Raw genomic sequence first — 17,081 nt, 5'->3', positions numbered from 1 at the left:
CTTTAATTTATCGATGGGTCTATTCTTTTCTTGATAGAAAATTTAACACCCCCCGCCCCTCAAAAAGAACTGCACAGTGAGCATTTCAAGCTCAAGCGAATTCTAATATATCTGTACAGACGGGTTGTCTAATGTATTTGTTTATGAGTGTCATTCGTGTGCAGCCTGCAATTCAACTGTCCGAATGCTCCAACCTTTTATCCTTCTGAGGACGATAAAACGAGAGCCTTTTCGTTGAGAAGGGTAATGGTTACATGCGAGGCAGCCGGGAGCCCCAAGCCTCGGTACCACACGTCCGAGAGCAGAACTGCTGGAGGGTGTGCCACCTGTTTTAGGGCGGGCTAGAGGGCACTGTGAGACTGGCACTTCATGCATGGAGGGGTGAGGGAGATGTAGCATGTGTCGCCCCGGGTGAAACCGGACCCGGCCCCCTCCCCGGCTGTCCCTGTATGGGACGGAAGTTCACGTGACTCGTCACATCTCGAGTTTGACAGCAGAGTCGAGAAGTTCTTTTTTGGGTGGTGGGTGCCGCAGAGAGAGCAGGCGGGGTGGTAGAGAGGGCAGGCGGGGTGGTCCAGAGAGCGGGCAAAGATTCGGAGAGAGCGGCCAACACGGCCAGGACAGCCGGTGACGAAGGGACAGAGAAGGCGACCAAGGGACCGACAGACCAACAGACCACCACTATGCCCTCCGGAACCAGTGCCAGGGCTCACGCCTCCGCCAAACAGACCGGCTCTGGGGACGCCAAGAAGGTACAAGGGCACCCCACAATCAGGACTTCCCCTCCAGCCCCTTGTGAGGTTGGGGGTGGGCACTGCCCGCGTTCTGTGTGTCTGGGCATTATTTTCCAACATCTTCATCCCCCTCGCCCAGCACCCCTTCCATCTCTCCAACCAACGCTTAAAACTCATTGGGTTGTAGGATTCTAAAATCCGCCGCTCGGGTCTGTGGTAGCGAAGGTGGAAATGGTGGTACCTTGTGTTCCCAAGCCCCCTTTATACACTGACGAGAGCAAGTTGCCACGGAGCGGTGTAGGCCTCATTCGGTGCAGGCCCTGGAGGGGGGCAGTCGCGAGAAGAGCGACACATAAAGCACTTAATAGTCCTTACCTCGATTAATGGCCCTTGGTCTTGCGCCCTTCTCCGTGCGCATAACTCATTGTCGATACCTCCTCCTATTTTACTCTTCACCGATACTTGCACCCATTCCTGATCTCGCGTGCGCACTCTCTTCTCCGTCAATAAATGCTCCTCGGTCCCGCTTCCCTCGATATTTACAATTCAGTTTCACTGCGCTAGATATCTGCGCACCCCCATTGTGCCCCCTTGATATTTACGCGCCTGATTCGCACTGCAGACAAGCCTGTGCTCAGCTCATTGTGCTACCAATTATTTACAGCACATTCACATTTAATATGTGCAGCGCTCTGTGTTCTTGCACCCCGTTCTCACTCCTCCTTTCTCCATCTTTTTGTCTTCTGCTTCCTCCTTAGGCTAACCCCTTCCTGGACCTGCGATGGCGTCGACTGGAGGAGCCCTTGGGATTCATCAAGGTGCTGGAATGGGTGAGTGAGACCCCAGGCGTCCTTTACATTTACGGGGGAGAATCTGGGCTTCAGGCCGTTGCTAGAGGAGTCTTTGGGTGGTAAGCTGCTGAAATAGCCCCAGGGCTCCAGGAAGGTGTTGGAGGAGCCACTGGGTCGAGGCATGGCGCTCAGTAAAGTGCTAGAGCCGCTCTTCTGCCCGAGCGAGCTGTTAGTAGAAGACTTGGGCCTTGGTGGGGACCTGTTGATCCCTTGGTCCTCGCTAAGATGCCTTAGGAAGCCTGGCCACCACAGACTGCTAGATTAGCCTTGGGTCCGAGTAAGGTGCTGGAAGGGCCCTAGGGCCTGGGTTTGGTTGGGTGAGGAGCCATAAATGCTAGGTGAGTTGGGGAATAAGCCCTGTGTCTAAGTAAGTAAGAGCCTGCAGGTCATGTGGAACTTACAAGGAGCCTATGGGCTGTAGTAAGATGACGTTGGAGCCTGTGGGCCTTGGATGCCGTAGGAGCCTGCGGCCTGTAGTAAGATGCTCTAGGAGCCTATCGGCTGTAGTAAGATTCTGTAGAAGCCTTTGGGCCTAACTAAGCTGCTGGTGGAGCTTTAGTAAGGTGCTGATGGGCTTTAGTAAAGTGGCAGAGGGTCTCTGGGCATAAGTAAGGCGATGGAGGAGCTGTAGGCCTTCGCAAGATGTGGTAGGAGCCTGTGGGCCTTAGTGTGATGCTGTAGGAACCCATGGGCTTTAGTAAGATGATGTAAGAGCCTGTGGGCCTTAGTGTGATGCTGTAAGAACCCATGGGCTCTAGTAAGGTGGCAGAGGAGACCTGGGCCTTAGTAAGATGTTGTAGGAGCCCTGGGCCTCACAAAGATGACGTAGGAGCCCGGGACTCATTAAGGTAGAAGAGAAGCCGTGGGCCCTAGTGAAGCCGCGCAGAGAACCAGTGGGTCTCAATAAGGACCTGGAATGGATGAGTTGAGCTATTTCTGTCTTATGCTGAGTGACACTATGAAAGAGAAATGCCGCGCTGGCAAAAGGCGTCGTAGCAGGGAAGGTTGGGGGGGCAGGCATCCTCCGTGGGCTTCTGAAGCTACCAATATCTGAGAAAGGGTGCCCCTGTGATCCTTCAGGGTGGCCTCGGCTGGCACAGGGTATACTATTTAATAGGCCCATAAGGTTGGCAGTGGATTGAGTTTGTAACTCCCGTCTCCGAGGTCCTAAATTATTAGGGGGGCGTGGGGCGCGAGCACGCTGTCCAGCGCACACTCATCAGGTTTCAGCATTGCTAGAACAGGAATTCAGTGTCGGGTTTAACCTTTGCAACGGATTACACGAGGAACCCTGGGAGACATCTGAGTACTGTCCGCTGAGCTCCCCCAGTGCCCGCGCGCTCTCGCTTTTTGAGTACTCACTCACTCGCTTTTTGCTAAAACACTGACTATTCTGAGCACTAACAATTCACAATACTTTTTCCTCTAAGCGCCTACACTCGCTCGGATCCAAGCCCCCGCTCGCTACGGAAAGTACTCTTCTGGAAGGGCTCCCTCCCCACTCCGAGCACTCACATCCACGGGCGGATCATAGCGCTCCCGCGAGCTCGCATTCACTCTGAGTGTGACAGCGACTGCCTCGCTCCTTCCCACCTCGAACCCTCTCCCTCATCGTACACATTCCGCGCTGTGTGGCCGGGGTGTGTGGAGAGCCGGGTGACTTTAGGTCTAACATCGGCATGGAAGGGCACTGCGGTTGCGCTGTGGATGTGTACTGGCCCGGGATCTGAGGGGCTGTAGGTATGATACTGGTATCCCGGGGTCGTTGTGTCACTGTGGTAAAGTGATGCTGGAGTGTGATGGGCAGCAGAGAGACGTTGGGCGATCCTTTGGTGTGCGGAGTCAGTCTCGGGCTTCATGGGTGTGTGTGGGGACATTGGGGTTGTCTGTGTGCGCTGGGAGGTGTGGTGTTAAGGTGTGGCGAGTGTATGATACACGGGGCGTTGTGTGGGTGGGTGGTATATAGTGTTCTGAGGTGTGATGGTGTGATGTATTGGAATGTGGGCTCAGCATAGGGTGTTTAGGGGTGATATTCAATACGGGTCATGGGATGCTCAGGTGTAGTCCCGTGTCGGTGTGTTAGAAGGATGGCATGTGTGTTGGCAGTGTGCTGTGTGTCCAGATGTGGTGGTCTGGAGAGTACGACTTGGGTGAGTGTACGGTGGTTGTGCTAGAGGGGTGCGGAGAGGTGTAGTTATGATGGTAGAACCTAGGGGGGTGGTATTATGATGCACCGGGGAAGGCGTGTTCTGGGTCCTGGGGGGGACACTGCCCAAAGCGCGGGCACGAGCTGCTCATGCGGTTTCCATTGCTTTTATAGAAATGCTGAGACAGCATAGGGGGTTGGGGCGCAGGGCAGACGGCTCCGCAGCAGCTGCTGCCCCATTACGGGCCCTCTGACAGGGACTAGCGGATGTGTGCCCTCTCTGTGTGCAGATGCCTAGCCCTGGAAGCCCTCACCAGCCCCCTGCCGTAAGTATGTGGCTCCTCACATCCAGAGGCATGGGCCCTGCCTCCTGCGCAGAATACGTCACACACACCCTTAAAAGTCTTCACCAACACGCAGTTTTCTATTACTATACCGACCACCAGCAGTCAGTGGCGTCTCCAAAGTGATTTTTAGAGGGAACTAGGGACATACTGGGCCACTGTTAACACTGGTGAAACCACTTGCACAAAGCAACTGTAAAGAGTGTGCGCACATGTATACAATGTTTCAATCTGACTTTGTATGGATGTGTAAATATCTTTATCCATATATGTGAATATAGATGAACATGCATGCGCGCATATTTAGAGCGGCAGATTTACACATTTTAAGCAAACACGTAGGCTCGTGTATTGCCTCAAACAAGCAATGCTTTGCAGTGAAAGACAGATGGACAATTACATGTGCGCACCATGGGGTAGTGTCTGTTTTTAGGGTGTTGCATGCGCTCGCGCATGCGTTTCGCAGGGAGACTCTTTTGTATTTATAAAAGAGCTCGGAGCCCTGTCAACTTCACGGCAGTATTTTTTATTGGTTCGTGGGCTTCCCTAATAAAATCTGCTTGCTTTCACGAGTCGAAGGCACGCATATGTCATGCCTTTTCCGGTGGCTAGCCCTCCTCCAGCGCAGCGACCAAGTACAGAAAACATTCGAGGCTCGCTGTTTTCCATCGGGCTCGTGGACTTCTTTTTCTCTAATTTACGAGCCAGATCTCGCTTGGCAGAAGTCGAGCGCTTTACGTACTTGATTTCACTTTTTCGGGTTATGTGCATAAATGCACTTTTGCCCGATAGGTGAAAAGTCGGGTTAGGAGTTTACAACGCGATCAGCTCTAACATGAGCAAACGCGAGACCCGATGCATTGTAAATGCTTGTTTTCTGTGCTGCCTCTTGGCAAAAACAGCATGTGCAGTGATGGGGCTCATGGGCAAAGGCCCTACCCAGTCCTCGTCTAGCGATGTCAGTGCTAGCAGTCTTTGGATCTGTTCCCACCTTAGCCCAGGGGCACAGTGGGGTGGGTGGGTCGCCATCTATAGGTAAACTTGTTCTCCCAATAGTACAAGAAATGCTGTAGCAAATGAACACTAGACAGCCAGGAAGCATCGCCGATGAAGACATCAGGCAAGACAAGGATCACTCCTGTCCAATGCACAGGGACAGATCATGCTTCCATCGTTTTTTAAATCACCTGGACCCGCCTGAACTGATGCAAGCAGTAGGACACACATGGACAGATCATGCTTCCTTCTTCTTCCAAATCCGTGGACCCACCTGAAATGATCCAAGCACTTGGACACACATGGACAGATCATGCTTCCACCCTGTTCCAAATCACGTGGACCCACCTGAAATGATGCAAACACTAAGACACACATGGACAGATCATGCTTCCATCCTCTTTCAAATCCGTGGACCCACCTGAAATGATCCAAGCACTTGGACACACATGGACAGATCATGCTTCCACCCTGTTCCAAATCACGTGGACCCACCTGAAATCATGCAAGCACTCGGACACACATGGACAGATCATGCTTCCTTCCTCTTCCAAATCACGTGGATCCACCTGAACTGATGCAAGCACGAGGACACCTCCGATTTTGCTTCCCCCTTTGATTGCATCTAGTGTGGAAGCAAACAGCCATGGTAACATATTTGCAGCTTATAAAGCCAATTGTATGCGAGAATCAGAAGTCCTGGAGCATATATCGGACTTGCTTCTTCTTCTTGAGAACAACCAGAAAGGGAATGGAGCAGAGAAAGCAAAAACCTGTACATCTGCTGTTTGATCTTTTTTCCAGGTCCTTGAGCAGATGTAACGTTATGGGCAGTATGGGTGTTTGGTGCTGTCCTTTCCGCACACCACCGAGGCCTGGACACTGTTGCTTGTGATCGTTAGCCAGGACTTCCTAGTTTGCTTGAATCTGTAACGCTAGCTATGGTCGAGCAGCCAAGGCTTACTCTAAGGATTGGTGGTGCCGTAGTTTATCTCAGTGTACAATAATATAGCAATTATTAGATTCAAAAAGACCAGGAATATGTGGGCAATACAAATAGAACAACACAGCAGTTATATAGAAACAATATATTGAAAACCAGACACAACAACACTAACAGTTGCTGAGATTCGACTTCAGTTTTACATAAATAACAAAACATAGTCAACATGGTGGCTACAACTTTTACTTTTAAACGGACCGTATTATCCTACGCAGAGACGTTTTAGGGTAAGAGCATTGTGGGCTGTGGCTCAGGGCCCCAGCCTTTCAGTGAGCCCCTTGATAGAGCCAGCGGTGTTCTGCAGACAGTATTGCCCTTGTGACCTTTAATAATTCTTAAACAGATTGTTTTAAATATTGTTTATCTTTATTTATTTTTAATGTGGGTGATGTGCGAGAGTCTATTACTGACATTTTGCAGGAAAATGTTGTGCTTATATTTCATGCTCCGTCCATAAATAAAGTTTATTTTAGATACAAACAAGACCTCACATAAAAGAGATGGGAGGATGTCATATAGATTATTTGCTGTGATATTGTGAGCTGCTGCTGTGTCACAATATTGAAAACACACACCACTATCCCCGAATGCTAGCTGTAAACACATTTAGAATTTTAGACAGAGTATGTCTGTGCACCACTGGTCAATTTGTAAATAAAAATGTGCCATGCCGAAAGCTCTCCTGCAACACGTGGCTGCTGCATTTAAATGTGCGAGCACAGAATACTGATGCAGTGTAATCCTAACTCCATCTCGGGCCTATTTAATCCATTTGCAGTCACTCCCTGCCCCTGCAGCTCAGTCTTTTAGCTTTCTGCTTTCTCCCTTTGTGACACTTTTCCATCTTTCTTTGCTCTGTCTTTCTCATATGTTTTTTGCTCGCAGTAATTGCCTGATGCAGAAAAATAGGTGCTAGCCCTCAAAAATAAGTGGTGTTGCCTCCAACAGCAACCACCGGATCAAATTAAGCACTGCTGTGCACTGCCAGTGACATGGCCAAAAAGGGCATGAAAGAGCTGAAATCAAATCATAAATTCAAAGCTTTTGTGAACACCCCAAAATACATTTGGCACAGGGCCTCCAGCATCCTTAAGAGTTCCCTGATGCTATGGGGCTATCTTCAAGTGCAACGAGAAAGGCCTGACTTTTCAGGGCTATCACTACGCTTACTCCAGGCAATCAGTTAGGGAGGACTGCAAGGTATCTTTAGATGGAGTCAAGTTTAGCAGGTCCATCTGGTAGAACATCACAGAGCTCAGCATGTTTTCTTCTTTTAACGTTTTGACGCAACTATTGTTAGGTATAATGCCCTCTGAGTTATAGCCGTGACCACTGGAATTATATGGTAAAGCAGGGCCAAACTAGTCGGTTGGCTTATCTGAATTATCCAGCAAAAATTGTCAGCATTTTGTGTGATGAAAGGCAAAATATGCAGCACAGTTTGAGGAGTTATTATCTACCTGGTTTGTGACATCTTAAGGCACATGGGCATTGGTGAAAATGCTTCGACTGCTTCAGAAAATATAGAGATTTCTTAAGAGAAAATGTTTACACGTTCAGGGGGATATTATTTGAACTTGTATTCACAATCAATTAATTAGTTTGTCTTGTATGAAAATATAGCAACATCACCTTATCCATCATGTCCGCTGCATCCCCCAGAGTTAAATAGTTTGTGTAAAACATTTATAATGTTGCAGTCAGCAGAGGGCAAACCTGTACGTACTCACTTGAAAGTGCCTCGTTATATTGCTGGTGCCAGCCACGCCTGTAGAGCTGTGTGCTGGAGATCAGTGCCAGGTTGCTTATCTGATCACACTGAGTGCGTTCTGCAAGCACCCCTTCTCCTGAAGAAACAGCCCACAGCAGAGCATCATTGCACATGGATTGCCTGGAGACTCACAAGGAAGCACTGTGATGTTCACTTAAAGGGAGAGATGGAAACACGGGTGAGTCGCCTCCATCCTTAGTACCCTCTTCAAATAACTATTGCCCTGAGAATGCGGCCATGTAAGCCTGAATTGTCATCATGTGGAATAACCATTAATCTGACTAACAATGACTTATTATTTCTGCCCAGTTTATGCACTTAAATTCATAGGCTTTTGCTGCTGTTGTCAATTAAAGCCTTTCCCCATTATGGCTAGATAAACCATTTGAGGACCGTGTTGGCAAATCTATATTTGAGTGGAAGATACTAAGGAATGATATCATTCCAATGGCCCTGATACTGAATCTCAAGCTGTCCTTCAAGCAACCTCCTTGGGCTAAGCTTTGAGAGCTACGTCAGACAGGAGACAGAAGGAGCCTTGGTTAACCTCTGCAAGTAGCAGTATCTGGTATCCTGCACCAACAATGAGAAGAGTTTCATCTCTTAGGCTACAAACCTCGAGTCCTGGATGGAACTCCAGACACCACCGAAGGATCTATTCCATGCATAGTTGAAGAAACATGAGATCTCGCTGAAGACAGAAGAGGGCACTGCAGCCTACGAAAATTACTTCACTCATTCCAGAGCAGTCCATGGACTTAGTAAAAAAAAAAAGTGCAACAGCTCAGGTTCCGCCCTGGGCCCTGTCCTAGCTCAAGCTTACAAGCAACTGGCAGGAAGTCAAGCACTGGCTGAAGGACTTGAAATAGCTCCTGCGCTACTGCAAGCGCACCAAATATATTTAAACAGGTGTGGCTGGCCCTGCTGCTTAAGAAGCCTTCGCTAGACCACAACAATTGGGAAATGGTAGGCAGTGTCAAAAGTAGCAGTTCCTACCAAAGTCGTCTTGCAGTAACCACGGACCTGCAGCACTGTCTTGATGTCATAACATTTTGGATATATCACAAGCAAGATTCCACTCAACCCAAAGTTTCTGATAGAGGGGTGGATGATTTCAGATGTAAGACCGATAGGCAATAATCCCACTTACTGTCACAGATTTCGATACCGCCGTGGATAGTAGTTTACCACAGCTTTGGCGGTGTGAGAGCTAACTGTATGACCTAAGTAGATGGGGCTGACGCTTCAAACAATTGAGGGTCGGGGAGTAATCCGTAGATCCGATATAAGGAAGTGGAGCGATACATTATTTATTTAAAAAATATTGGTCAAATCTGATATGATTACAGCAAACATATTTAGTGGCTTTGACAACGTTTATAGGCTACTGACAGATCTTTAAAAAGGGGAATGAGCGATTAGATACCTAAAATGCAAAGTCTGCTCATTTCAATACAAATCACTTTAGAAACAGTTTTTGGAAACACACTTCAAGATACTAACACTTTTTGATCATTCCCGAAAAATCACCTATGAAATGTCAATGAGCTCATGAAATATGTTTACTTCCATCGTCAGAAAGATGCTCCTTTTTGACGGTTGACCAAAGGTTTGTTTGTCAGTCTGCTCATCAGGACGTTGCAACATGTGCTTGCTTGAGGCTGCGCACACGTAGAGAAAGGGACAACCTTGAAAAGAGCACAAGAGAGACAACAGGGGTCCTATCACAGATAGAACATACTTTTCCTGTTTGTGCCACAGAGCACCTTTAAGGAGGTGCTCCATGTGCAAACGGGGAAAGTGCACCCGGTTATGAGCAATGTGCTGCCCTCAGGGCAGCCAGGAACCTGCGCTGCCACCAGTGCAGTGCTTTTAAGAGAAATACAGTGTTACCCTGCGCAAGCTTCATACCACCTTCCTCATTTCCAAGGATTCATGCCCCCATGCAAACAAAGGAATGCCCTCTATCAAAAGTGCTGGTGCTATTTGTATTACAGAAGGGCTGCACAAGCATCTGTAATACCAAAGTGCCCCGGGCGCACGCAAAGCGGGGGCAAACACCCGTGCACCCAGGGCACTTCTGTACTACAGCCCCAGAAAAAAATGGTTACCAGTTTGAAACTGTAACACAGAAACAAGTAGTGCACAAAGTATTGTTTTCGTTTTGTGCAGTGCTTTTACATTAGTAACCTATTAAACACAATAACAGATTCATGCTGCTTCTGATAGACCCAGGCTTAGTTTGGCACCAGAATAAGGTTTCACAAGTATTTTGCTGCCAAACCTTACTAATTTGAAGAGATAGGACACAGTGATGTAATGTTTACACAAGGGGGACGCAGGTGTACTGTCTCTGCATGGACACCAGTCCGGAGAAAAAACACACCAGGCACATGTTAAAGTTAATTCTTAATCTTCCTTACAGTGCACTAAGAAATTGATCATACAGATGTTTGCTTTAGGCAGCACAGGTATGCCTCTGGTTAGACATCAATTATATGTTCAGGCTTCACATAGCTAAGCTATCTCTCAGTCTACCCATAGGTCAGGCCTCAGGCAACTGAATAATCTCTCTGGTGTTAATGATCCATCATCAAAGGAGAAGAGCGACAACTCATTCTTTTTGCTTGGTTTCCTCCAAAATTGCCAATTGCCAAGCGTATAGTGTCTGATGGAACCCATGAAATACATTTAAAACCTGCAAATGCAATTTATTAGTCGAGTTGTTTCTTACAAGGTGTAATCAACACCATAAGGCATCTTTGCACTGAACAATCAAACAACCTCAGAAAAGATACAAAGATAATCAATTAAATAGATTGCATGTTGAGAGCCTTCTTTTATTTTGTGCAGGCCAAGATGGGGTGCATTCCAAATAGAGAAAGCAACAAAAGAGAGATAACATGCCCCCACAACTGTGCCATTGAAAATTAAGGGGTCTGATAGTCGGTGGAAAGAGCCAGAATGAAGGGATGGAGTGCTTCCAAATAGAGGAAGCAACAAAAGAGATAGAATATGTCCTTAACAGCTCCCCCTACAACAGAGCCATTGAAAAATAAGAGGATTGTTAGTAGGAGGAAAGAGTAAAAATGAAGGTATCAATGAGTCTTGGAAGCAAACACAAAATAGGGTCTGTGGGCAAAGCAGAGTACTGTATAATGAATTATAATAGAAACAGGCAATCAGTATAGCTTACGGCAAACCTCAGAGAACCTATCAAATGTTCTGAAATTTGTTACATCATCCTTCCATATTCTAAATGCCTGGAAGCTTGTAAACAGATGATTAAAGAAGCCCAATGTAACAGGCAGTGGCATACCTTAATCTAAACATTATGGTAATAATAACACCAGACACTTTCAAATGGGATTGTAGAAAAAGAAGGTTTTTCTCTGATATCCTCATATGGAGGCAGAAGGGCAACACAAATGCAACAACATAATGAGGCAGGTGAAAGTGTCATAATTGTAATCTTGTATGACGTCATTCAATAAAGCCACAGGCACAGTGCTTAATTTGTAAATAAAAAGGTGCCGGTGCCAAAAGCCCTCCTCTTAAAAACACGGCTGCTGCAATTAAATGTGTGAACATGGAATACTGAGGCGGCGTAATCCTGAAGCAATCTCGGGTCTCTTCAATCCATATAAAGCCACTCCCTGCCCCTTCAGCTCACTCTTGCAGCTTTCTACTTTCTCCCTTTGTGACGCTTTTTCGTTTTCCCCTTCATCCGTCTTTCTCAAATGTGCCTTTTGCTCGAAGCAAATGCTTGGTGCAGAAGAATAAGCCCCGGCCCTCAAAAATAAGTGCCGGTGCTCAGAAACAAGCACAAATTAAGCACTGCACAGGCGCAGTGTTAATGCCTTAACCAGGCCATTAGCTTATCCACCTAGCAGCTAGTAACTGGTACTTTTTAAGATGTTTAGAAAGCTGGGGAGCCAGAACAGTGACTGCTTACAAAAGAAAGATGAGCCTAAATTTAGCTGCTGTCCTGTGGTCCAAGTCTGACTTCTTCAAAAGGATTTTGACAGTTCCTTTCCTCTATCCATTAGTGGCACCAGTAGATGAAAACCAGTATTAGAACGAAGGTAAAAGCATGTGTAACAACATTTTTAGAGTCCTGAATGAACCTACATCATTTGGGCTAATGTAGGCTATGAAGGTATTGCAGGTAGAAAAACGGGCAAACTAGGTGGGCTTGATGATCCCAGACTGAGTCTAATATGTTGTATTCTATGTACCTGTATAGATCTTATCAGATTTGGAGACTAAACCACAGTTCCCAGCTATGTAGAGTTTGGTTGCTAATTTCTGCACATGGCGATTGCTGCACCCTTGGTGTGTGATATTAAATGGGTAACATACTTATCCTGTGTTCACCACCTCAGAATGAAGCCTTACATTTGGAATTAGTATTTACCACCCTGATTACTGCAAGTTTTGCCTTTATGTCTTAGCTTTTTACCCTGACAGATTTCCTCAGGCTTTATCAAGAGAAAATTGCAGAATGTATTGGATGATGCGCAATTCATAATTCCGATCTGTGTGCAAATATTCATTATTTCTTGGATCCAAATTTAAATCACAATATTGAATCACTGTCTATATAAAGTATGTACTGAAGTCAGACTTAGGTTATGTAAAGAGGGATTTGCCCAGCTCTCTTTTGCCTTTATTGTTGCCTTGTAGTACTGTGGGGTTTGAGTGTGTTGTATTGTTTTGCAGTGCTTCAAACTCTTGTTGAAGCACCAAAGTGCATTTGATGAGGGATTGCATGCTACTCTGTAGAGTGCCATAGATGGAAGAATACATGTTTGTTGTGTGGCCTATATAGTGAATGTTTGTTGTCATGCATCAGGACCAGAGTTATGCACGTAATATCCTTTGCTGTATACTTCTGCAGGAATGTGTAGAGAAAATGAGTGAAAGACAAGTTTTTTATGCTTTCAATTCCAAATTGATGGACAGAAGTGTTTGAGTGAAATTTTCCCTATGGTTAAAGTGTTTTGGTGTGTGAATAAGGCTGAAACGGTCATAAACAAGCAGGTAGCTGCACTTGCACAGGTGTGTAGGAATGAACTGTGAGGGTAGATGTGGCTGCACAAGGCAGTGTCTGATATCTTTGGTGTGTCTGTTTATATACAGTTCAACTCACTGATGCACACAGAGATGGCAGAGGCTACTCTGGGGAGGTGTAAACTAAGGGATTCAGGCAGTTATGAGCCCCTAGAGTGCATCCCATGTCCTCCGCCATGGACAGGCTGGCGGTAAGGGGAGTCAAAACCCTGGTGGATTGCGACCGCCGGGACCGTCATGGCAGTATACCGCCAGTCCCGGCGGTGTGACCGCAGCGCTACCGCCGCGGTCAAAATGTGGCATTTTGTACCGCTAACCTGTTGGCAGTACGAACGCCACTTTAAAGTGAGGCCCTATATCTCTTTTCACATCTTTTATCAGACTATATTATACTGCGTATAATGCATTTTTAAAGTAATTCTCAGTGATTTTAGCTGTAGACTCGGATCTTGTAGTACTATAAATATATATGTCACAGTTCCCCAATGCACCATCCAGAATTTAGCTCTGTGACACTATGGTTACACAAGCAAGCATCTGTAGTGATGGCATTAACCAACTAAGCTTTCATATTATCAAAGAGTGCATTTCCACCAATTTCTTTAACTTACTTGTTTTCATTAAAGGTTTATGTTATTTTATATACATTTACCCGGAGGTGAACGGCCAACAAAATGGTTCTTTTTAGCAGGATCATGACCCTGTCTACATTGCTCTCAGGATCACAGTTACCGTGCTTTTATTTTAAATGCAGTTAAGCCTCCGGATCACCTGGACAGTGGTTCCCAACCTGTGGTCCAGGGACCCATGGGGGTCCGCTAAGCCTCCTCAGGGGGTCCGCAACTGCTTAGAAAATTAAATAATATTAACAGATTAGGTCCCCAGCTTTCAGTGATGACTCAGTGGGGGGGTCCCTGGATTCAAATAATGACTCACTGGGAGGGTCCCTGGATTCCAATAATGATTCAGTGGGGTTCCCCGGGTTGCAGTAATGAAAAAGTGTGGGTCCACTGAAGTCAAAAGTTTGGGAACCACTGATCTAAGAAATACTTTGTATGAGGATGGCGTTGAGGCCCCCATCTCCATTGCAGACCAGCACACATCAGCCAAACAATTGTGTGAGTTCTGGAAGCAGCAGCAGGCCTGGCTAAGAAACTAGTGCCGGAGGAGAGTGAGGAGGAGGAAGGGGAGTTGTTGAGGACTTAGTACTGGCCTGCGCGGATTCCCATATTTAAATGCTCTGCGCGATGTGTTCTAAGGATCAGCTCTGTCTGTAGACGATATTACTAATCCTCTTCTTCCAGCCTCTGATACCTCCGGTGTGATCAGCGAGTCGCTGGTGGTTGTGCTAACACCAGTGCAAATCGTATTTGCTCCCAGTGTAGCGCACTCATGTTCCACGCTTGCACGTGACAGCAGCCATTAGAAGCTATTGCTTGGTGGTAACCGCCAGGCACAAATCAGAGCAACGAGGGACTAATGTCTGCAAAATGGCCACAAATGCTGTGTGCGTACGCTATTCCCCACATACACCCATATTTTCCAACGAAATATAAATGAAGTGGAAAACTGGGAATACAGATAGCGCAATTGCTATTATTGCTGGGAACATTTTTAAACTGACATTACCGAAGTGCATGTTTGTTTATTTGGAATCATGTACCTAGGCCGGTGACCCACAGCTCCCCTTTAAAGCTAAGTAAATGTATCACATCGCTCAAAGTCTGACGCCAGGAGATAAGCAACTGCATATTATAGTTGATTAAACTAGATCTAAAGAACATCACCCTATAGCTTCGGTTTTTGCCAGCTCAGTTGCTTTCCATAAACGGAGGCATCACATTCTAGCTGAGATACCTTATGGTATTAAAGTCGTGCCCTTGAATCAGCTTTCCTATCCGGATTCTAAACTGGCAGTCCCTGGGGGACGCTTGCCTAAGGACTGAAGACCCAGCAAGCCCTTACCCCCTCATTCCCCCCACCCAAAAAAAAGCTCAGAATACTCCTTTTACAAAGTAGCAGGGGGCGGCTCACGCTTCACAAGGAGTAAGGACACATCATGGAATAATGCGTAGAAAAGCTAGAGGTATACTCACATCTTTTTAAAACTTTTTAATCTGGCATTAGCCATGAATCTTTGATTTTAATAAAATTATTCATATGTTTATAGGGACTTTCAGCCAGCCCTCTTCATCCATTGGCCTAAGTGTGGTGTTAGACAAGACCTTTTGATTTTGATACAATTATTTGTATAATACACCTACTTGTATGGTTTTTCAGAGCTTAATTTGTAAAAAAATAAGTGTCAGGGCGCAAAGTTTTGCTTGCAAGCCCACAGCCTGCTCTATTGAATGTCAGGATGCTGATTACTAAGGCAGCGTACTACGATTCTACCCCATACCTCTTTCATCCACCACCAGACACCCCCAGACACCCCAGTATCTTTATCTCACTCTTTTAACTTCTCTTTTATTGTTGTTTTCTTTCTTTGTCACTGCTTTTCTGTCTTACTCTTCCTTATTCCTTTTCCCTTTTATGTTTTTCTCTCTCTTGCTCTTGGTCAAAATCTGAAGAGGAAAAATAAGTGCTGCTCCTCAAAAGAAGTGCTGGTGGGCATGGAGCATTTGTTCAGCCCAGTTCTGCCATTGGCCAGCTTCACTTTGAGAGGCACACCTATACACAAAGCAGTTACCTTCAGTGCCAGAGACTACTATGGTGAAGTGTGCTTTCTGAGCCCAACTAAAGTTTTCCTTTTAGCCAGTCATTATATTGACGAGGGCCTAGCAGATTCACCAACAATAAAGTTATTGAAAACCAGAACAAAAAGTGACAGAGTCAAAACGCTGGTAGCCAGCAACAACATAATCAATCAATCAATCAATCAGATGGTATTTGTTTGGTGTGGCGTGACACCAAGACGATATCCAGGCTCTTGCTGCAGGTGTTATTAAAAGAGCCAGGTTTTCAGCCCCTTTTGGAAGTTGGTCAGCGATGATGTGGTGAGGAAGTGCAGGAGGAGAGTCTTCCAAGTCTTGGCGGCGAGGTGGAGAAGGAGTGTCCGCCTGTGCAGCGTATGCATGGTATTTCTGTGAGGGCGAGGTGTGTGGAGTGGAGGGTCCTAGGCGGTTGGAGAAGGTGAAGGGGGTGGTTTAGGCAGGTGGGTCCTAGGTTGTTTATGGAGCTTCGTAGGTGTGGGTTTGGAGCTTGAAAAGACATCTGGAGATCCTTCAGGTCCTTCAGGTGCTGGGAATTGTGGGTTCTCTCAGGCAGGTTGAGGATCAGTCTGGCAGCTGCGTTCTGGATTGTTTGGAGTTGCTCAAGGAGTTTGGTGGTGGTGCCAGCGTCGAGTGGGTTAACATAGTCTAGACGGCTGATGATGAGGGTCTTTGTCACTGTCTTCCTTGAGCCGTGGAGGAGCCATTTGAAAATTTTGCAGAGAATGCTGAGTGTGTGGAAACAACCTGAGGAGACTGTGTTGACCTGTTGTCTAATGGAGAGTTCACTGTCGAGGATGATGCTGAGGTTTCGGGCAGGGTCTTTAGGCATTGGGGCCGGTCCAAGTTCCCCAGGTCACCATGAGTCATTTTAGAGTGCCGAAGAGCAGCACCTCCATTTTGTCCATGTTGAGTTTCAGGCAGTTGCCCCTCATCCAGGTGGAGACACTCTTCATACAGTTGTGGAAATTTATCTCCGTTCAGGTGGGATCTGTAGAGAGCGTGAGGGTGAGGTGCGTGTCATTGGCATAGAAGACGATGTTGATGTAGTGTGCTCTCACAATGTCTGCTAGTGATGCCAGGCAAATGTAGAAGAGTGATGGACTGAGCAAGGATCCTTGGGGAACGCCACAGATGGTGTGCTTGGCTTGTGAGGTGAAGGGTGGACTCTCTGGGTGCGTCCCGTGAGAAAGTATGCCATCCACTTGAATGCATTGTGAATAATCCTAATCTGGCGTAGTCAATTGATGAGTGTGTGGTAAGAGATGGTGTCAATGGCAGTGAAGAGATCGAGTAAGATCACGGCCTCTGTTGAGTAGAGTGTGGATGTCATCCGTTGCAGCGATTAGAGCTGTCTTGGTGCTTGGCTCTGAAACCTGATTCTCTCCAGGTGTTTGGTGAGTTGGATGTTGAAGGTCTTCTCTAGGACTTTGGCGGGGAACGGGAGCA

General features: G+C 46.6%; 1 protein-coding gene across 1 annotated transcript in view; it reads left to right on the top strand.

Moving 5' to 3' along the window:
* Positions 1-478: 478 nt before the first annotated feature.
* The window catches only part of SYPL2 (synaptophysin like 2), a 60,905-nt gene continuing 44,302 nt past the window's right edge, over positions 479-17,081 (top strand). Inside the window, exons 1-2 of the mRNA XM_069238370.1 lie at positions 479-752; positions 1,493-1,564. Of these exons, the coding sequence (XP_069094471.1) occupies positions 684-752; positions 1,493-1,564 (141 nt within the window). The 5' untranslated portion in view covers positions 479-683. The remainder of the gene's footprint in view (positions 753-1,492; positions 1,565-17,081) is intronic.

This window comes from Pleurodeles waltl, chromosome 6, assembly GCF_031143425.1.
Source record: "Pleurodeles waltl isolate 20211129_DDA chromosome 6, aPleWal1.hap1.20221129, whole genome shotgun sequence".
Taxonomy (NCBI): Eukaryota; Metazoa; Chordata; class Amphibia; order Caudata; family Salamandridae; genus Pleurodeles; species Pleurodeles waltl.
This window is presented reverse-complemented; position numbering and strand designations above follow the sequence as displayed.